Source organism: Oryx dammah, unplaced genomic scaffold, assembly GCF_014754425.2.
Source record: "Oryx dammah isolate SB20612 unplaced genomic scaffold, SCBI_Odam_1.1 HiC_scaffold_26, whole genome shotgun sequence".
Taxonomy (NCBI): Eukaryota; Metazoa; Chordata; class Mammalia; order Artiodactyla; family Bovidae; genus Oryx; species Oryx dammah.
In genome coordinates this window covers 31232856-31255396 of record NW_024070210.1, presented here as the reverse complement: position 1 = coordinate 31255396, position 22541 = coordinate 31232856, and the positions used below count along the sequence as shown (strand labels likewise).

General features: G+C 40.3%; 1 protein-coding gene across 3 annotated transcripts in view; it reads left to right on the top strand.

Annotated features, from left to right (window-relative positions):
- DAAM1 (dishevelled associated activator of morphogenesis 1) overlaps positions 1 to 22541 on the top strand; it is a 182440-nt gene extending 159899 nt beyond the window's left edge. For all 3 annotated transcript variants that reach the window (XM_040226339.1, XM_040226341.1, XM_040226340.1), the window contains 8 exons: positions 1239 to 1345; positions 3141 to 3229; positions 7092 to 7260; positions 10761 to 10868; positions 12695 to 12755; positions 15566 to 15697; positions 18175 to 18345; positions 19833 to 22541. In XM_040226339.1, coding sequence (XP_040082273.1) covers positions 1239 to 1345; positions 3141 to 3229; positions 7092 to 7260; positions 10761 to 10868; positions 12695 to 12755; positions 15566 to 15697; positions 18175 to 18345; positions 19833 to 20042 — 1047 coding nt within the window. In that variant the 3' untranslated portion in view covers positions 20043 to 22541. The remainder of the gene's footprint in view (positions 1 to 1238; positions 1346 to 3140; positions 3230 to 7091; positions 7261 to 10760; positions 10869 to 12694; positions 12756 to 15565; positions 15698 to 18174; positions 18346 to 19832) is intronic.

The following is a 22541-nucleotide window of genomic DNA, read 5'->3' as shown; positions in this document are numbered from 1 at the left end:
GACTGCCTTTTCTGAGGTCCCTTAGTTAAACCGAACAAACATTTGAAAGTCTGCTAAGTGGACCACCCAGTGCCAGCACTGAGTTACGGGAGGGACTTTGGGGCCCAGAGGCTCAGTGTAAATTTTCTCTTTTAAAGTCCGAGAATATTTGATCTAGAAAATAGCACACACACACACAGGCCTGGGCATACACATACACGTTTGTGCTTTTAAAGGAAATTAGACATATACAGAAGTGTTTTTTCAACTTGAAGTATTATATCGCTCTCTCTTCTACATTCCATGCTCATTTCTTCCTCCAAAATAAATATGGAATCAAAAACTTCCAAGTCCCTCTGTGTCCCTCTCACCCAGCTCTACATAGAACAAACAAGGAGATGGAATTAGATGAGCCAAAGAAATAAGCAAATTGATTGGAAAATACACATAGAATTACTCATTCCAAAAAAAAAAAAAGAATTACTCATTCCAGCATGATGTATAAAAGAAAAAAAAAAAAAGACAGCTGGAAGTCAAGACCCAGGTTCTATTTCTGAAGATCATATGTGCTTGTTTTATAATGCTGGGGAAGTGGCCTAATCTCTCTGGAACACTGATGTATCATCTTCTCATGAGAGTATTGAATCTCCAAGGTCCCTCTAATGGTCTCCGTAAAGTAGGTCTGGGAAAGAACGTCTCAATTCTGACTGAGAGGCATTAAAGAACAGATAGGTACCAAAAGTGAATCTTATACCAGTTTAACTACTTTCTAGTAAAAATAGAAAGGTTTTTTCTCCCATTTTGATTGAAATATACATCACTATAAATTTAAGGTGTATGGCATAATGGTTTGACTAACAAATTTGAAATGGTTTCCATAATGTTAAGTTAGCACCTGTCATTTCATATAGGCAAAATTTTTTTAAAGCAAAATTTTTCTTCCTTTGTGATGAGAACTTTCAGGATTTACTCTGTTAATAGCTTTCATATATATCAAGAAGCAGTGTTAATTATAACCATCATGTTGTACATTACACCCCCAGTACCAGTTTATCTTGTAACTGGAAATTTGTACCTTTTGGCCACCTAAATGGAAAGATTTTATCACTTCTGTTGTATCGTAACAGTCACCTATGAGGAGAGCTTATAAATTAAAAATTAAAATTTCATCATGGGATAAATTTAACTGAAAGGGTGAAAAATTAGGACAAGAATTTAAATTATAAACCTCAGTTTTAATATTTGTGTGTACTTTCTAGCTCTTGAAATTTGTTCCTGAAAAAAGTGATATTGACCTGTTGGAGGAACATAAGCATGAGCTGGATCGGATGGCCAAGGCTGACAGATTCCTTTTTGAGATGAGCAGGTGAGTTTGAAAATGTTTCGAAAGCAAAGACGCCCCTGGCCTTTCTAAGGAAGTGAAACTTTTGATTCTTTTTGAATTATCTGGGCCAATTAACCTGGATTAACTTGAAGCCTTTTTCAGTCCCCTAAATCTCCTCAAATCTGAGTTGTGTGGAACTTGACTGTTCTGTTTTTGTGCGTTCTTGCCCATGGGTAAGCCAGGGTCAGGGTTTCTTCACAATTATCTCTGTCTCTGGGCCTCTGACTCATGTACTTTGACCTAATCAAGTCATAACTTTTCCTGGTTCCAGTCAGCATGATTCTTCTCACCATTTTGATCTCTTGGGATTCTAGCTCATTCTTCCTTGTACTTCAACATCTCAAGGTTGTTGTAAAATAGAAAACAGTGAACAGACTCAAAGGTAACAGCCTGGAGCCCACATAACAAAATAGCCAGGGCCTAGATGTCAAATCATGACACATGCAGACATCACTAATCGATCATGGCACTCTTTCCACGGAGCCTTGGCAAGCTTTCTCAGCCCTTCTCCAGAAAGCCCCGCAGCAGCCTCTGCTCTGTAATTGAATTTGGCACGTGAGCGGAGTCGATTTGCCATCCCAGGCCTAGCGAATTGATTCTGCATTAGGCAAGAACCAGTGGTCCTGAAACTCTCAGTCAGCCTCAGGACAGAGCGCCTCCCCTGAGTGCCGATGGCCTACGTGGTACCCAAGGTGAATGTGCCTCTCACTCTACATTACTGCTGTGTCTGAACTTATTTTTGTTTCATCTCAACTTGCCATTTCGTATACTACTGTAGAATAAAGGATGGCTTTGAAATTTTGACAGGTGTGCACTTGTCAAATACGTGACCACAGTAGCTGCCACTTAGTAACTGTCTAGGTCTTTGCATGCATCTTACTCCTTCTATCAGCACTGCCAGGAGGGCTGTCAGGCAGGGAAATATTTTCTGCCAGCTAATGGAGGAATTAAGGTTCCTGCTCAAGGTCACCGAATAAGAACAGAACCTGGGAGGCATCTGTCTGATTATATGGCATAGTTTTGGATGAGAGCTGATCCCTGGTCCTCCTAAACTGAAGTTTCCACTGAAGAGCAGATCAAGCAGTGATTTCAGGTCTGGCAGAAGTGCCCACTCTCACCCACTCAGAAACACCAGGCAGCCTGTGCTGGTGGCGGTCGGAGGCCAGCTCCCTGTTATCTCTAGGTGCTAGTTGCTCTCCTGGAAGGCAGAGCTTTCCAGTTCTGAGGGGCACAGATAAGGAGCCAGCTGTGAAGAAAGAGGAAGGTGTGGGGAGAGACGGTGTAAGGAAAGAAGCCTGGAGACAAGTTTTACCCTACAGTTCTGCCAAAGGCAAACTTTGCAGAAAGTGAGGCAGCACAGGAGGAGGGCAGGCAACAGCTTCTTATTTGCAGCAACAGAGGGGAGTCTTTACATTTTCATTCCTTTTTATCTCTTTTCTGTTCTCAAGAGCTGCTAGGACTCTGAGGAAGAGAAAGGGGCTTTAGTCAACAGCAGTTAGCTCTCAGTTTCTTTTAGCAACTGCCTAAACTGATTGGAGCTGAGGACCTGCTGCCCTTTCTGGATGCTAGAACACGCCCTGTAGGGCAGTGGGAAGTGGGTTCTGCAGGCATAGTTGTGCTCAGGCCCTGTGCTTCTGTCCAGGAGAGGAACTCTCTGGGGAGGGTGGGTGGGGAGGGAGGAGAAGAGGGGAAGGCAGCACAGGTGCTCCAAGGTACTGTCACCTTTGAGGGAATATAGGTATATTAAGTGTTCATTAGTTGATGCTTGCTCTTGCAGAATTAATCATTATCAACAAAGACTGCAATCGCTGTACTTCAAAAAGAAGTTTGCAGAGCGTGTAGCAGAAGTGAAACCCAAAGTAGAAGGTAAAGTCAAGTCCCTCAGAATGGAAATGCTATTCATCCCAAGTGCTCATGTACAAGTGCAATGCAAGTGCATATAGTCAATAGAATCCCTTTGGTGATTTTTTTTTTCCCCTTGAAATCTGATGGAATTCTGGTAGATAATTACTTAAGGTCTGCATTCAGCTTGCTGGCCTAGCCTGAGTTCTGGAGCTCACGCACAACCCCTGGGCTTTTGCTATCTGGGTATTGGTGAGGAATTTGATTGCTACTGACACCAAGCCTACAGTTCTCTTTCTTACAATGGGACCTTACTGGATTTTTTTTTTCTTTTTTTAAAATTAATTAATTTATTTTTTGGAGGCTAATTACTTTACAATATTGTATTGGTTTTGCCATACATTGACATGAATCCACCATAGGTGTACATGTGTTCCCCATCCTGAACCCCCCTCCCACTTCCCTCCCCATCCCATCCCTCTGGGTCATCCCAGTGCACCAGCCCCGAGCATCCTGTATCATGCATCGAACCTGGACTGGCAATCCGTTTCACATACGATATTATACATGGTTCAATGCCATTCTCCCAAATCATCCCACCCTCGCCCTCTCCCACAGAGTCCAAAAGACTGTTCTATACATCTGTGTCTCTTTTGCTGTCTTGCATACAGGGTTATCATTACCATGTTTCTAAATTCCATATATATGCATTAGTATACTGTATTGGTGTCTTTCTTTCTGGCTTACTTCACTTGGTATAATAGGCTCCAGTTTCATCCACCTCATTAGAACGGATTCAAATGTATTCTTTTTAATGGCTGAGTAACACTCCATTGTGTATATGTACCACAGCTTTCTTATCCATTCATCTGCTGATGGACATCTAGGTTGCTTCCATGTCCTGGCTATTATAAACAGGGCTGCAGTGAACGTTGGGGTACATGTGTCTCTTTCAATTCTGGCTTCCTTGGTGTGTATGCCCAGCAGTGGGATTGCTGGGTCATATAGCAGTTCTATTTCCAGTTTTTTAAGGAATCTCCTTACTGGTCTCCATAGTGGCTGTCCTAGTTTGCATTCCCACCAACAGTGTAAGAGGGTTCCCTTTTCTCCACACCCTCTCCAGCATTTATTGCTTGTAGACTTTTGGATAGCAGCCATTCTGACTGGCGTGAAATGGTACCTCATTGTGGTTTTGATTTGCATTTCTCTAATAATGAGTGATGTTGAGCATCTTTTCATGTGTTTGTTAGCCATCTGTATGTCTTCTTTGGAGAAATGTCTGTTTAGTTCTTTGGCCCATTTTTTGATTGGGTCGTTTATTTTTCTGGAGTTGAGCTGCAGGAGTTGCTTGTATATTTTTGAGATTAATTCTTTGTCGGTTGCTTCGTTTGCTATTATTTTCTCCCATTCTGAAGGCTGTCTTTTCACCTTGCTTATAGTCTCCTTTGTTGTGCAAAAGCTTTTAAGTTTAATTAGGTCCCATTTGTTTATTTTTGCTTTTATTTCCAATATTCTGGGAGGTGGGTCATACAGGATCCTGCTGTGATTTATGTCGGAGAGTGTTTTGGCTATGTTCTCATCTACGAGTTTAATAGTTTCTGGTCTTATGTTTAGATCTTCAATCCATTTTGAGTGTATTTTTCTGCATGGTGTTAGAAAGTGTTCTAATTTCATTTTTTTACAAGTCGTTGACCAGTTTTCCCAGAACCACTTGTTAAAGAGATTGTCTTTTCTCTATTGTATATTCTTGCCTCCTTTGTCAAAGATAAGGTGACCATAGGTGCATGGATTTATCTCTGGGCTTTCTATTTTGTTCCATTGATCTATAGTTCTGTCTTTGTGCCAGTACCATACTGTCTTGATGACTGTGGCTTTATAGTAGAGCCTAAAGTCAGGCAGGTTGATTCCTCCAGTTCCATTCTTCTTTCTCAAGATTGCTTTGGCTATTCAAGGTTTTTTGTATTTCCATACAAATCATGAAATTATTTGATCTAGTTCTGTAAAAAATATCGTTGGTAGCTTGATAGGGATTGCATTGAATCTATAGGTTGCTTTGGGTAGTATACTCATTTTCACTATATTGATTCTTCTGACCCATGAACATGGTATATTTCTCCATCTATTTGTGTCCTCTTTGATTTCTTTTGCCAGTGCTTTATAGTTTTCTATATATAGTTCTTTTGTTTCTTTAGGTAGATATATTCCTAAGTATTTTATTCTTTTCTTTGCAGTGGTGAATGGAATTGTTTCCTTAATTTCTCTTTCTGTTTTCTCATTGTTCATGTATAAGAATGCAAGGGATTTCTGTGTGTTTATTTTATATCCTGCAACTTTACTATATTCATTAATTAGCTCTAGTAATTTTCTGGTGTAGTCTTTAGGGTTTTCTATGTAGAGGATCATGTCATCTGCAAACAGTGAGAGTTTTACTTCTTCTTTTCCTATCTAGATTCCTTTTATTTCTTTTTCTGCTCTGATTCCTGTATCCAAAACTTCCAGAACTATGTTGAATAGTAGTGGTGAGAGTGGGCACCCTTGTCTTGTTCCTGACTTTAGGGGAAATGCTTTCAATTTTTCACTATTGAGGATAATGTTTGCTGTGGGTTTGTCATATATAGCTTTTATTATGTTGAGGTATTTCCTTCTATTCCTGCTTTCTGAAGGGTTTTTATCATAAATGGATGTTGAATATTTTCAAAGGCTTTTTCTGCATCTGTTGAGATAATCATATGGTTTTTATTTTTCAATTTGTTAATGTGGTGAATTACATTGATTGATTTGCGGATATTGAAGAATCCTTGCATCCCTGGGATAAAGCCCACTTGGTCATGATGTATGATCTTTTTAATGTGTTGTTGGATTCTGATTGCTAGAATTTTGTTAAGGATTTTTGCATCTATGTTCATCAGTGATATTGGCCTATAGGTTTCTTTTTTTTGTGGCTTGTCAGGTTTTGGTATTAGGGTAATGGTGGCCTCATAGAATGGGTTTGGAAGTTTACCTTCCTCTGCAATTTTCTGGAAGAGTTTGAGTAGAATAGGTGTTAGTTCTTCTCTAAAGTTTTGGTAGAATTCAGCTGTGAAGCCATCTGGTCCTAGGCTTTTGTTTGCTGGAAGATTTCTGATTATAGTTTCAATTTCTGTGTTTGTGATGGGTCTGTTAAGATTTTCCATTTCTTCCTGGTTCAGTTTTGGAAAGTTATACTCTTCTAAGAATTTGTCCATTTCTTCCAAGTTGTCCATTTTATTGGCATATTGTTGCTGATAGTAGTCTCTTATGATCCTTTGTATTTCTGTGTTGTCTGTTGTGATCTCTCCATTTTCATTTCTAATTTTGTTGATTTGACTCTTACTGGATTTTTCTAAAGGAAGATTTGAGGCTGGTAGGTGGTTTGATTTTGAGGCTGTTCAATTTTTAGCTGTTTGAAATGTGGGCAACTTACGAGCACAGCACAGAGTGCAGGCTGGCCTTGGGGCCCTGATGACACCTGCCAGCTGTGACATGTCACATGTTTGCCCAGTTTTTCTACTGGTGAAATTGATCAATAGTCCTGTGATCTGACTCACACCAGGCAAGAAAGGGTCTGTAAATGAATATGGAAAATGCAATTGACGCTCTATGTATTCCTAACTGCTTACGGTTGGTGAGTCAACCAAGAAAAAGAAAGGCTGGGATTGTGCAGCTGCCTCTGGGTCTCTTGAACAACCTGAGCTGACTCTCCTGGCCCCCTTGTGTCTTGCTTCTGGTACAGGTGTTCAGAAAGTGCTCCCAGATAATCTAATGACCCCATCTTACATCTTTGGTATCTGTTATTGGGTGTGTGGATTTAGGATGAGTATCACTGAAAAGTCTTGGTTGTAATAGTTTTGTGTATTTTGTTTTGAAGCAATTCGTTCTGGCTCAGAAGAAGTGTTTAGGAGTGGTGCCCTGAAGCAGTTGCTGGAAGTGGTTTTGGCATTTGGAAATTACATGAATAAAGGCCAAAGAGGCAATGCATATGGATTCAAGATATCCAGCCTAAATAAGATTGCCGACACCAAATCCAGTATTGACAAGTAAGTATGGAGGACCTGTGAGCACCTGGGTCGGGGCTCAGCTTTGTACCTCTGGGCCTCCTGACACTCAAGTGTCTGGTCTGCACTTTCTCCATCTCGTCCTCCTCCGACACTGATCCTCTCTTACCTCAGGATCACGCAAATCCCAAGTTCTCACTGGGCCAGTTATCCTTCATTTTCATTCCCCAAGTATATCATCTAGTCCAAGTTTTTTGTGTTTGGGGTTTTCTCAGGTAAACATTTTGTATAGTGTAATACATGAAAGGCAAGTTCACACACTGGAAATATACAGCTAGATGAGGTTTCACAAATTGAACACATCTGTGTAAGTAGTGCCCAGATCAAGAAGAACATTACTAGCGTCCTAATAGTCTCCTCGTGACCTCTCCTAATTGCTACTCCTCCACAAAGATAAACTAACAGCTGAGGATAGAATGTGAAGCTTGCTGGCTTTTTAGATTGTGTTTTCCTTCGTACCTGGAAGTGAGCAGATATATGAAAAGATGAGTGTATATATGCATTCTGGCTGTTGGTGTTCAGCTGCTCATCCCAAGACTCATTAAAATGCTTCCTAGAAAGTGTGTTTTAAGTGAACAGATTCTTGTTAGAGACATCAGGATGTGAAAATGCACTGGTGTCATTTACCGGCAAGGGCATTAGGCATATTAACTCTAGCTTCTCTGAGAACTGTGGTTCTCTAAAGTTCTCACTGTCTTGGAAGGAATTGTTTCTAAGGTAAACTTCTCTGTAATCTGAATTCTTTTTAGAAATACGGCTCTTCACCCTAATTATTCCCAACCAGTGAGCTTTTTACTCTGTATTTTCTATAGGGTTAGTGAAGCATAGCATAATGGCAACCTTGAATCCATCCTATAAGAAATAAGTAATGTGTTTAGTTGTAGAGCTAAGCCTTATTTTTGCATTGTGTAGAAATAGATTAACAAAGGGCAGCTGATATATTCTATCACCACCACCTTATTTTTAATGTAAGCACTCGATCCTTTCAGAGCCCTTTCACATTTGGTTGTCACAACAGCCTGTGAAATCCCCAGGCCAAGTGCTATATCGCCTGTTGTCAGATAAAGAAACGGAGGCAAGGGTCAGGGTCAGGTGTCTCATTTAGCTTGTCTGAGGTCACAGCCAGCAAGGTGTTTGGCCTTACAGGTATTTGACAACTGTTCTAGTGGTCTGCCCACAGCTTTCCTCTACCAATAGGCAGATCTTATTTGAAGGTTGTAGTAGATAACTGCAGCATCTTACTTGCATGTGAAGAGCAGCCATCTTTTAAAGAAGGGAGTTCTCTTCCTCTGAGCTTATAGGTTGGGGCAGAAGAAAACCCTCACCACCAGTCACAGGTGGAGGACCTCTCCACACACAGGTGTGTGCACACATAACATGCCCTTAATACCCTTTGCACCCCACCCTTCCAACTTACTGATAACCTGGCACTTACTACATGATTATCTACTAGTTAATATAAAAACTTCTCCAGTACACAATTAGCCTTTTCAAAATATTAAAAAACAAAACCATTTCTGATATTTTTCTTTTCCCTCTTCACTCTGCATTATAGGCTTGTTTATGGTAATGACCAGAGAATAATCCAATGTGAGATGTCCAGTTATTGTTTTTATTATTCAGGAATTTATATTCATTCAAATCAGGTGTTATTTGGATAACAGACAAATATAGAAATTGATCTAGTTTTAAGTCTTTCTCCACACAAACTAAAAAAGGTATATATGATTAATTAAATACATTTATTTCTCTGAAATAATGAAGGAAAACAGCATTAGTCTTTCTCATGATGGACTCTGGAATTTGCCCCTCACGCAACCAGCACATGGCAGACACATAGATTCTGTGAATGGCCAAATTGAAATGGAACAATACAGCTGAACATCTGCAAAATAAGTGACCAGAACTATTAGCCACTGTTTTACTTTGCTGAACAATGGTTCTCTAATTATCGAGAGCAAGAAAAACAAGGGGAAATTTTTTTCCATGTGAGCCAGTTATCTCAGAGGAATAGGATTGCGTTGACTTCTAGGATGCTACAAGGTTAACCAGAAATGGTTTGCATTGATAGGAAAAAAAAATTGTGTGCCAACTTTGCTTCACTTTAGTTGCTGGGGAGACTGTTGTGACTTAGCCTTGTGAATTAGCAAACTGCCTAAAAATGATGGAAATAGTTTTTAAGCAATGTATTTACTGCTGCTGAGTCACTTCAGTCGTGACCGACTCTGTGTGACCCCATAGACAGCAGCCCACCAGGCTCTGCCGTCCCTGGGATTCTCCAGGCAAGAACACTGGAGTGGGTTGCCATTTCCTTCTCCAATGCATGAAAGTGAAAAGTGAAAGTGAAGTCGCTCAGTCGTGTCCAACTCTTCGAGACCCCATGGACTGCAGCTCACCAGGCTCCTCTGTCCATGGGATTTTCCAGGCAAGAGTACTGGAGTGGGGTGCCATTTCCTTCTCCAAGCAATGTATTTGTGTCCTCCTGATTATGGTAACTTTCAACAGACTAAGTGGTTCTTGATCTTGACTGTTAGACTCAATGCGAAGTTTTTAAAAATTCTCAGCCTGGCTCCCACTTCATTCCAACTGATGAATCCCAGGTTGGCCCAGGCATCTGGGGTTCACGTGATTGTAGTGTGCATTGGAGTTGGGGACAAGGGGACCAGACTCCTGTGGCGTGGCCTCATGGATACAGTTATCAGATGCCTGCTTTTTCAGCCCAGGTCAGTCAGGGTTCAGCCCTGTCAACACTGAAGAGGGAGCCAGTTATGCAGTTAGGAGCTGAAGTGTTGCTAAAATTAGGCTGCAAGGATATCATACCCATGATGGCACAGTCCTGGCCCAGTTCCAGGCCCTGCCCTGAAATGGGGGCTGCTTCCTAACTTTCCAGCCACCCTTTGCTGCAGCAGCAAAACAGATGAGGTCAGAGTGGGAAAGAGAAAAACAAATGAGTCGAAAGGGGAAAATGTTATCCCCCAGAACAAAGAAACCTTAAATGAGAATTCTCAGTATTTCCCATCAGTGGGTCGCTGCTCTGTACTTTCAGACTTGAAAATTAACTGTCTTTGGTGCATTATATAGACATCCTCACTCCCCACCCAACCCTGCTTTGTTCTGAATTGGCAGGACAGGTCTCGTCTTTGAGTGGATGCACTGTGAAGGGATGTCCCCACTGGCAACGGTTCAGACTCATTTTCATCACTCATTGCATTACCCAGATTTGGAAGGGTCCTCATTACGGGCCAAAAATGTAATTCTCATCCCCTGCCCTTCTGTTTCGGAAGACGTGTGCCTCTTTTGACATCTATTTATGTAAATCCCATGAAGACTCTCTTATTCCTTTCTCTTGAACTCCTGCTTTACAGGAACCTCCAAAATTTGAAAGTAATGCAGGATATAGCTTTCTTTTGGAATCAAACACTTGATTATGTAAATCATGTGCCGATATCAACCATGTTTAATACTCTCTCCTCTAACTGTAGGAACATTACACTTTTGCACTATCTCATCACTATTGTGGAAAATAAATACCCCAAGGTTCTCAGTCTAAACGAGGAGCTGCGGGACATTCCTCAAGCAGCAAAAGTAAAGTAAGTACTACCAGTGAATCGTTTCAGCTTTTCAAATCCCTTGGTCTGTGCTTTAGCCGTTGAGATAGTTAGTGTTACCTTAAGAGGGTCCTTCTTGTCTTGCTTTCCCCTGAATAGGATATGAAGTAGTTTGAATCATTTCCAAGTCACCCAGATGTATTACATAATTTTGAATATATGATTAACTCTTGAAAGGAGTTAAGGGTGCCAACACACTCCCTAATTCCCACTGCACACTTTGAAAATACAGTGTATAATTTTATAGTTGACCCTTCCTATACGAGTTTCTCCATATCCATGGTTCCACATCTGAGGAATCAGTCAGCCACAAATCACTTCGTCTATAATCACTGGGAAAAAAAATTATGTATTAGCGACCCTCACAGTTCATACCTGTGTTGTTCAGCGTATTGTTGAACATATACTGTGAGCAAATGTTGTGTATACTTGTTCTAGCTGTTTTGGAATACTCCTGGATACAATTTTTAACTTCTGCAAAACCTAATTTTCTGAGTTATGAAGATACAGGGAAGAAATGTGGTTTCACTACTAGTTGGAAGGGGTGGTTCTCTTAAAATACAGGTGGGACCACCCTTAGTTAAATGAGGATATGAGGATATGTCGTTAAGCAAATAGAAGTGCTACAGGTCAGGGCGTTGCCAGTATCAATTTTCCCAGGTGCAGACACTCCCAGAAACCAAGCAGCCTTGTAATGGAAAGCAGTCTTTATGCAAATGAAGGAATACAAATAAAGTGGAAAGTCGCCAGGTTTTCCCCATAAACTTTACACCACCTTTCAGAGACCTCGTGAGGGGCATGCACTTTTCCTTGCTGCTCTTCCAATTGCACCCGGCTCCCCTCCCCGCTTTAAAAGAAAATACTTTAAACTGCATCTTTTTGCAGACATTTTGAAAAATCTGATGAGCAGCCTAATTTTTTTCCTCTGTAGAGTTTGGGAGAAATGTACCATAATGTAAGACATGAAATTAAAATGTGAAGGTAAATGAAGTATTGGTGAATTTGTTTACATGTGACTTCTCTGTGAGAATGGTTATAATCTCTAATGTTTAAAGCCATCAAATAAAAAACATTATGAGAAAAGTCAACAAAAATGAAAACTAGTTAGTGAAACTTTAAGAAAAATCATTTTTGGTCTTGTAATATTCATACTATCAGTGAAAGTGAAAGTCAGTCATGTCTGACTCTTTGCGACCCCATGGATTACACAGTCCATGGAATTCTCCAGGCCAGAATACTGGAGTGGGTAGTCTTTCCCTTCTCCAGGAGATCTTCCCAACCCAGGGATCGAATCCAGGTCTCCTGCATTGCAGGCAGATTCTTTACCAGCTGAGCCACGTGGGAAGCCCTCATACTATCAGAGTTTTCATGAAAAGCAATACAGTAATGATGAGCCCAGCACACACATGATTGTGCCTCAGCTCTTTCTTTCCCTTGTCCAAAGGAAGTCACACATGGCAAATTTATTTCTACATACAGTAATTTGCTTAAGTGATATTTTTGTGAGATTAAAATGTCATATTTCTATTCTGTCCTTTTTAACCGATATATACATATATACATATATATGTATATATATCTCATACCTGCTGGCTATAGAAAACAAGAAACATAATCACATATAAGTTTAAAATGTTGCTGTCTTTCTGTGAGATCTGAATGCTGAAGAGAATTTTAAACGTTTAAAATGAATTTTAAACACTTAAAATAGTGTGGATGACCAAGAATGAAATATTTAAACTCACCGTACAGTTAATTCAAAAGTATAAGTCCCATGTTAGTTACTAAAATGCTGCCATTTACAACAGCATGACTGAGCTGGACAAAGAAATAAGTACGTTGAGAAGTGGACTGAAAGCAGTAGAGATGGTGAGTATCTGTTTCTTGTTCTAATTCCCAGTCTTGTCACTACTGGTCTCCAGCGGAGGAGTTACCAGTTGCCTTGGCATGCTGGTATGCTCAGGATACACATTTACTATTAAAAATAAAATGCAAAAACAGAGAAGCAAAGGCAGACTGTGTTTAGCCTGGCGACACAGCAGCGGGCATCACGGGAGCTGGGACACTGGACCCAGAGTTCTGCCACTTTCCTATCTGTGCCGTACGACTTGTGACACTGGACTGGGCTAGAGACTCTTCAGGGTCTACTCAGTGCTCCTGTCCTCTTGATAAATGTTCACTCTCAGGAGAGCAATGGAACTTCTCTGTCATCTTTGCGTTGGCCCTTTGGAGAGTATGCACTGAGCACTTTGAGGGTACAGTCCATTCTCAAGGCAAGGGGATCACAATGACTCAGAATGCTTGCCCTCCACATGTTACAGTGGCCAGGAGCAGTCAGCCCAGTTTACCTCCTGTAAAATGATGACAAAGGTGCCTTTCAAAGGAAGGTGGTGATTTAGGTTAGCCTGGGCCTTAGGGAATAGCTGGCGTGTGTGAGAGAAAGTATCTCTTCTAGATGAGATGAACTTCGAGCTGTGTCTTAGAAGGAGGGAGAGTGAGCTTAGGTACAGAGGAGGGAAGCCGTCCCAAGTGTATGAGATGACCTGAGCCCGGGCTCCATGGAAGGAAAGCAGGTCAGAGTGCTGGAGGAAGAGGAGCCCCTGGCCTTAACCCCGATTTGAGGGCGCAGCACCCCGTGGGTACCACACAGGGACTGTCACCAAGATGGAGACAGATTAGGGTGGGAGCCTCGCTCCCAAGAGCAGACAGGGCTCTGGCCTGGCCCTTGGTGCAGGAGGCTTGTTTACAGGCAGCTCGGGAAGGTTCCCCACAGATCAACTTACGCGTAACACCAAAGGGACCCTCCTCCTGCTTGTAAAACTGTCATAGAAAGTAGTTGGCATCATTAAAGAAGCTCTAATACAAATTAAAGTCACGATGCTAATCTTTTCTGTTTTTAATAAATTAAGGAGCATGTGAGGTTTTCTCTTTTTCCCTTTTTTGGGGGGAGGGAGAAGAAAGACGTGGTGGGTAGGCCACAGTTTAAAAAGTGCAGGAGATGAACTGAGTGCAGTTTTCCCAGCCCCTGCGGCTGGGAGGCTATGAAGGAACGTGGCACATGGTCCTCGGCTTTCACAGGCCGAACAGGGCAAGGGCGGTTTGGGACAAAGCTTGTTTATAGCCTTCACTCTGCTGTATTTCCTCCCAGTGGAAAGCTTTCTTGAGACTAGCATGGCAGCTATGACAGCCCTAAAGTCTGATAATGGATGCTCTGAGCCCTGCATCTGAGCTAGCTCAGAACAAGGCATAAGACAGGAGTCCCAAGGAAGTTGTGTGTTTGAGGGATTTATTAAAGGTCATTTTGCTGAAATCTCTCTAGCCCCTGGGTCATGTACACTGTAACACACTCTTCATAGGAAAGGGCCTACAGCAGCTTCCCCCTACCCCCAGCAGCTTAAATGTCAAGAGGGAGGAAATCCTGGGGGCAGACTTTAACCTGTCCAAATATTCATGTGTCCCAACTGTACTTTGCACAAGTCAGTCGTACTGTTGGAAAGGTATCAAAGGTGGAATTCTCATGAAATTATACATTCATGAAACACGTTAAAATTGCTTTCACATCTCTGCACCTCACACACATAACTCCCTTACCAGCCCAAGTACTAGAATTGTGGCAATTTCTTTTAATCAGAGCAAGTTCCATAAAAGTTTCCACTTTGATTTCACTTGATTCCCCTGGTAATCTGTATATTGCCCTCCTTTTATGAGTAAAGAAACTAAGGCCCGGGCTACTTGACATCAAGTCAGTGGTTGAACTGAAACCGCTTGTGACCTCTACTCTCCTGCTTGTTAGACTCTCTGCCATAGAAGGTATGGAAGAAAATAGAGATCCAGAGTAAGTCAATAGATACACAGAAAAGTTGTTACTGAGACCCTGGAATTAGACAGATGTTGAGTTCAAATTTTGTCTGTATCACTTATCGGCTACTTGACTTTGAGCAAAGAATGCCTCTGAACCTCAATTAATGTGTCAATACAATTGGCATAATAATTGAACACTCATAGAAGTTTAGTGGAATGAGATAGGAAAATGCATCTGGCAATGGTTTAAGTTATTATTGAAATGAAATTTGAATAAGCTGTGTCCATCACCATGGTAATGGAGAGGATGGCTAATTAACACGACACTAATACCTCTACCTGCCTGTTCATAAAACCCGAATGGTATGGATGAGAAGAAAAAGGGCATTATGGTGCCAAATGCTACAGCTGAAATTCTACTGACCTAGATATCACAGCTTAGGAAATAAGTAGACTTGGCAGATACAGAAAAAAGGGGAAAAAATCAAGACACCAGAGTTCTGAGCACAGAATATCTACAAATTCTCTTGCCTTCAGTCACAAACCCTTTTAATCCAACTTCTCTCCATTATTTAACTTCTGTGAATTTTATCAAAATGTTAATCTGCTTACATTCTAAAGCCAGTGTACAAAAACCACACCAATAAAGTACTCAGACGACCAGTTAAACTGCATTTTGCAAATGTGTTTGCACACATGGCGTGACTGGCAGGTTGGGCAGAAGCAGAGCAGGACATGAACTGTCATAAGATGTTTCTGCAGTAGTTTTGATGTTTTTGCCATCCTGCCTTTTATTAAATTTGAGGCATAAGGGAAATGAAACAAGGTGCATCTGCATCTGAAGCCTGTGTTGACATTATCCATTCCCTGTGTTTAAGGAGCTGGAATATCAGAAGTCTCAGCCCTCACAGCCTGGAGATAAGTTTGTGTCCGTTGTCAGTCAGTTCATCACTGTAGCCAGCTTCAGCTTCTCTGACGTTGAAGATCTTCTAGCAGAAGCGAAAGACTTGGTAAGTTTTCCCTTGCGCACTGAGTATTGCTTGACAGGGCTGGTACTTTCAGGTATTACAATTACTCTTTCATTTCTAGGACTGTGATCGATTGAAACACACACTTTCTAACTGGCCTACGTGTCTTTAGGTTAGTAAGACCTTGGAGTATCTGAACGGTGTTAAACCAGTGAATACTGTGACAGCTTTTTCTTGGTTATTATTGGGCCAAGGCCTTGTGCTTTAGAAACGTGTAAGATGCTCTCCTTACAAGAGAGATAAGAGACTTAGGAGAACAAGGTGTTCCCTCTTTAAATCTCTAGAAGAACTTATTAAATGATAGGCACTTTAATTCACAGCCTCATCGCAAAAGGTATAAATAGGACTTTTTAAATGAATTTTGCTATTACAAAATCTTGTTTTCCTGTAAAGGAAAAGTATTCATTGACAAATACCCAACACCTTAAAATCCCACTACTCCATCTCACAGTCTCTCTCTCTCGTTATTTCCTTTTCCAGAATTCACACACATTCATATTCACATGCACATTCTCTCATTCTCTTCTCGTTAATAAATGACAGCAAGCAGCTACCCACCCACCCTATTGAGTTCGACCACAGTGCCCATTTTTCAGCTGTGACAACACTCTTTGCTTGAAACTTGACTCTTGCCCTTGAAACTTGAGTAATGAATCTCATTTTTCAGTTGCAGATATGGATGATTTTGTTTGTAAGTATACATACACACTGGCTAAAGTTCAGAAGCAGACTGTGTTAAGATACACTGGCTCATTTCAGCATGAAACCCCACCTCCAATGTTATTAAATAATAAACAGATGACAAGATATATGTTTGAATGACTTCTGTTACCTGATACCCCTGACTGAAACCAGTGAACTGGTATTAGCAGCCTCCACTGTGATGGCCCCCACCCCAAACCAGACAGTACAGTACCTACTTCATCAAGGGCTCAGACATTTTCCTAAGAATCCAGTGAATAGTTAATTTTTTATTTACACACACCCTACTTTTTTTAAAGTTTTAGTGTGGGAACTTTAGTCTGGGACGAGTTTTCTTCAGATTTCCAAGACCAAAATATACATGACTTCATCATCACTAGAATTCCTAGATAAAAAGATCATTCAGGATGGCTTGAAGTGCATGAACTTGAATGCTTTTGAAATGCAGTTGTAGGCTATCTATTGCTGTTTTGCTCATACCAGAACTTTAAGAAATTAGCTTGTAAAAATCATGGAGCAAGCTAAAGCACTGCGTGTGGTGTGTGAAGAATCTTGTGTTTTTCCCTAAAGAGCTTATTTCTAATACAATAGCTCCAAATAAGTAAAAGATTGAGGATGCCTCAGTGAAAAGTGAATATTATTATAAATTTAAAGATATGAAATATATTGTCTTAAGCATAAATGTTGAAAATATTTCCTTTATGTAGATAATATTGCCAAAACATCAGAGAAACTTATATATTAAAGGCAAGCAATGCAAGAAAAATAAAAGCAATTAGACCGTGAAGTATTTATGTAGTCCTCCCCAACCTGAGTTTCTCACTGTGAAGAAAATGAAAGAGCTGGAAATTTTTTAGTAGTTGATAAGGCATAAGGAGTGAGAATTCATTTGACCTTGAAGCTAGAAACACCATCCTTTGTAGCTTAGGCTTAATAGCATGAGATCCTTAGAGAAGGAGGTATAGTTCTTAAAAACAACTTGACTGGCACTGAACAGTATTTGGATGGCCAAAATAATGCTAAGACACTTGAAAGCCTACTATCTCGAATTACGACGATAAGTGCCAAAAGAGCTAAAAATGGAAATGTTAAACACTGGGTGTGCTGTTTCCTTACTATATATATTTTTTCATTTAATCTTTTAAAATTATCCCTTAATATTTTGTATTTTAGCTGTTTCTAAAAGATTTGCCTTGAAGAAGGCACTAAAAGTTTTGGAATAAAATTGTATTCTCAGTCATGAATTTTGGATTGCCTCAATGATTCCATAATCAGTGATTGTTTTCTAATTGAGGCCCAGGAAATAGAGTAATACCAGCATTATTTACGATTAGGAAAAGCAGCTGATTTTGATATTAACCATATGGCATCAATAAATATTAAACTACTTCAAAGAAAAGTTAAAAGGGGTGAGTTTCCTTACCCCTGCTGAGTTTGCTATTAGCTTTATATCCTGAGCTCTCTGTCCTCTTGTATTCTGCTTTCTTGTTTTTTACTACTGTTTAGTTAATAAGTCATAGGATATAATCATAGATGTTAAGCTGAAATGAGGTGGACAAGAATAAATGGTTTCCCAAGATGCTAGAGTATTAAATTTTTTCCTTTAGAAACGATTAGATATGTTTAGCAGCCAAAGGTAAATCCGGCGAGTTACATTTGACTCAACTGGAGCTTCAGCCCCTCAAGAGAGATTGATGTTTATGTGATCATGGCGTTCTCTTGAAACACTGAACTTCTTAAAACCTTCTTTTTCCCAGTTTACTAAAGCAGTGAAACACTTTGGGGAAGAGGCTGGAAAAATACAACCAGATGAGTTCTTTGGCATTTTTGATCAGTTTCTTCAGGCTGTGTCAGAAGCCAAACAAGAGAATGAAAACATGAGAAAGAAGAAGGAGGAGGAGGAGCGCCGCGCTCGCATGGAGGCTCAGGTAAGAGGGCAGGTGACGGGCCAGTCCCACCTCCCGGAAGTTCTCCTGCTACATCTCCTTGGTTTTTAGGAAGCACTCCGATGTGCTGGCAAGGAGGAGGGCATCAAAGCCCTCTCTAGAATGCTACTGGGATTTAGTCAGTAGAAAGTTTCTCTTCAGCAATGTGGCAGTCTATATGCAAAGCCTAAAAAAATATTTTCACATCCTTTGATCTGGAGTTCCACCTCTAAGAAGTCTTTCTAAAGAAATAATTCTACATTTCCACAAAGAGAACAGCACTCTTTATCATAAAGCCTCAACCTGGGACAGCCTACCAACTGGGCACTGGTTCTAAATGATGTTCAGTTCAGTACGGTTCTGTCAGTCAGTCATGTCTGACTCTTTGTAACCCCATGAACCGCAGCTCACCAGGCCTCCCTGTCCATCACCAACTCCCAGAGTTTACTCAAACTCATGTCCATTGAGTCACTGATGCCATCCAACCATCTCATCCTCTGCTGTCCCCTTCTCCTCCCGCCTTCAATCTTTCCCAGCATCAAGGTCTTTTCCAATGAGTCCTTTCTTCACATCAGGTGGCCAAAGTATTGGAGTTTCAGCTTCAGCATCAGTCCTTCCAGTGAATATTCAGGACTGATTTCCTTTAGGATGGGCTGGTTGGATCTCCTTACAGTCCAAGACTGTAAGGGATCTCCTATAGTCCAGTCTCCTTACAGTCAAGAGTCTGATCCAACACCACAGTTCAAAAGCATCAATTCTTCAGCACTCAGCTTTCTTCACAGTCCAACTCTCACATCCATACATGACTACTGGAAAAACCAAAGCTTTGACTAAACAGACCTTTGTTGGCAAAGTAACCTAAATGATGTAATAGCTACATAATGGACTATTTATGCAGTCCTCAAAAGTCATGTCTTTCTCATGTGAGAAAGCTTACAGAATGGTTTCCACATGAAACATTTTTGTGTAAAGTAAGTGTTGATAGTGGTGAGATATACCCCCAGAAGGTTCATAATGGTTATTTTTTGGTAGAATTAGGATTATTTTTCCCTTTTTATCTGAATATATACATTTTATATAATGTATGCATATTATTTGGATCTTAATAATTGTAACTCTTGCATAGTGGGTTCTAGGCATCCATGGTAGAGAGAGGCTAATAAGCCTTTGATGTCAGGAATGTGGCCTGATGAGCATTTGCTTTCATCTGTCTATACCATCAAAGAAACCAATATTTTTAATTAGAATATCATGAGGTTTACCCAGATTCTAGACAGTGAGAGTCTAATTACAAAGTGGTGGTCAGCTTTTCCGTTGCTCCTGAGCCCCCTCACGTCCCAGTCACCCACTTGTGACAGCCAAGGGATTGGCAGCTATTGACAGACATGGCGTGACTGCCGCGCTGCCATATCCACAGTGCTCGTCTCCACTGAATACAAAATGCAGTATTGTCTTGACGCTTCTCTAAGCGGTTACTTTCCATTTTGCAGCTCAAAGAACAACGTGAAAGGGAACGGAAAATGAGGAAAGCAAAAGAGAACAGTGAAGAAGGCGGAGAGTTTGATGACCTGGTTTCCGCTTTACGCTCAGGAGAAGTGTTTGACAAAGACCTTTCCAAACTGAAACGGAATCGCAAGCGCATCACCAACCAGATGACGGACAGTAGCCGGGAGAGACCGGTCACAAAACTTAACTTCTAATTTCCCTTGAATACTTTTTTAGAAAGCTCATTAGCAGCCCTTTGAAGTGACTAGAACTTTTCATTACACTGCCTTGCAATCCAAACAGTGGCAATTTCTCCTTTCATCCGTGGGTGAATGTGTGAACATGTGTGTATGTATGTGTGTGTATATATTAAGAAGTGTATATAGAAGTCTGAGTGTTGTCTGGAGACCTATATGTTTGGTTAAAAAAGAAAAAAAGTCTATGTCTATGTATGTGCTCAGAACCCCTTTGTGTATGCATTCATATTGAGTGTGGCTCATCTTCTTTCCCCGAACACCATGACTGTTCAGAAGCACAAATACTGTCTCCTGAAAGAGATACGGAGACATTCCCTAGAGTAAAAAGAAAAACAAAAAATAAATAAATATAGCTTGAGAAATATTTTATGGTTTCCAAGCTTGATATACTTTGAAATTATTTTCATTGGTGAAACTGGTATTGGAAAAATATAGATTTCAAATGGTTTTTGATAGTTGACAAGTATGATGCTGGTGCATGGCATCAGTAATTGACAGGACCAGCTTAGAATTTCTGGCGTTGGTGTGGGGATGCAGTCTGTAAATGTCTATGGAGAACATCTTGCACACAATCTGAATTTTATAGAATGTCAATCAGAGTTCTTTTATATGTTTAAAACCTGGACATCAGTTTCCCTCCTTAATTTCATCGAGTTCTCTGCCAAGCACTCATGATGATTTCTTTACATTGCTTTTGGAAAGAACACTATTTATCTAAATGCAATCCATGCTCTTGTTAAAGGACAAAATTACCATAATGTGCTTGTTTTCCTAACAGTATAGAACTATAAACTTTGAAATTTCCCACCCAAGACCTAAAAGGAAGAATTCTCTGAAAGGATAAAAACGATTAAAAAAATATATATGGGGTGCCTTTTTTTTTTGGTATTTTCTGTTCTGTAGGACAAGCTGCATCTTCTGTTAATGTTTCTGAACTAAAGAACACTTAGTGAATGCACAGAATGTCACCACCAACAGAGATGCCAAGATCTATTTATCTCTAAGTATGTTTGAAGTGATTTGCTGTTTATATGTTGTCATTTTAAATTGTGTGTCAGTAACGCTACCTGTAAAATTTCAGTCCAAAAAGATAAAGCTCTCAGGGAGAAATGAATAAAAACAATGAACATTAGAAAATAAAATATAGATGCTTACCATTAACCTACCAACTCTTAATATCCTTAAATTATATGATATATACAGAGGACTGTTACTTTTTTTTTTTGCTTTGCTTTATTTATTTGTAGTAGGGGAGGGGGGCTAAGGTTCTCTATTTTCTTTCCATCAATCCTGTTGTGGTTGGGTTTCCTGTGGAGAGTAGTTTGTCCTATTGCACTAGAACATTATTTACGCACTAAATTGAGTTTCAGTCAATGAATGAATATTTATTGAAACACCTACTATGTGCCAGGCATTGTAGGGCTACAGTGGTAAGCAAGACAGAGCCCCTGCCCCCAGGGAGCTTATGCTGTAATGGGGACAGTTAAGGGGCAAACAGAATACCAATGTGTGTGCTGTATAGGAATCGTGCTATTTAAAAATAATTTGTATAAACTATAATGCTTAGTGCAGAGGGCAAGGTCTCTGCACTATGTGAAAGCTGTGAAATAGTGCTCTAAGAGTTGGCAAGAGCCGTGGTTTTACATTCTTCCCCCTCATTGCAAACTTAGCGACTTTCTACATATTACACAGAAGTAAATGACTAGCAAATAAAACAGTCACAAATATATAGCAGACGTCGCGCTCCCCCAGCTCCTAGGTATCAAAGTCTGCAAGTATACTGTGTCGAAGATGCAGACTGAGACTTCGCTCAGAAAAGCTTGGAGGTGAGGAGAAGTGGGGTACGCTAGTGGGGTTTGTCTATTCCTTAACTAAAGTGCCTCTATATATATTCTTTTCTATTTAGAGCAGGAGAAATTTGATCTGGCTTGAGTTTGGGACTGACTTTTGAAAATGGCTTTGTTTTACAGTTTAAGGAATGGGCAAGTGGAGGGAGTGACATAAAGGAGCAAGTTTGTGTAGCATGTTCCTCTCGCCCTTTGTAATCATCCTCGTTTTGATATGGCCATCCTGGTAGGCCTCCTTTGCCATTTCCATTTTCTGTTTCTTTCCCCGAAAGCTGTGTGCAGGTCATTCCATGTGCCATTGTTGGAAAAAAGAAAAAAAAAAAAAAACACCTACTTTTTAGATTGGTGCTGGTGTAAGTAGCCACTTTTTCTCTCTTGGGTGTGTATTTTAAAAGTTTTTGTTTGTTTTTTTAAATTAATGCCAAAAAGACAAAGCATTATAATTTGTAAACTTAATTATATGTCTTGTATCTTATTAGTTTAGTAGTTGGAACCACTTAGTCTTTAGGTGCAAGACTGTTGTTATAGTACCAAGAAAAAACTGTTGTATGTGTTATGAGACTGTACATTTTTTTTAAATAGCAATAAAGAAATGAATTCATTACATGTA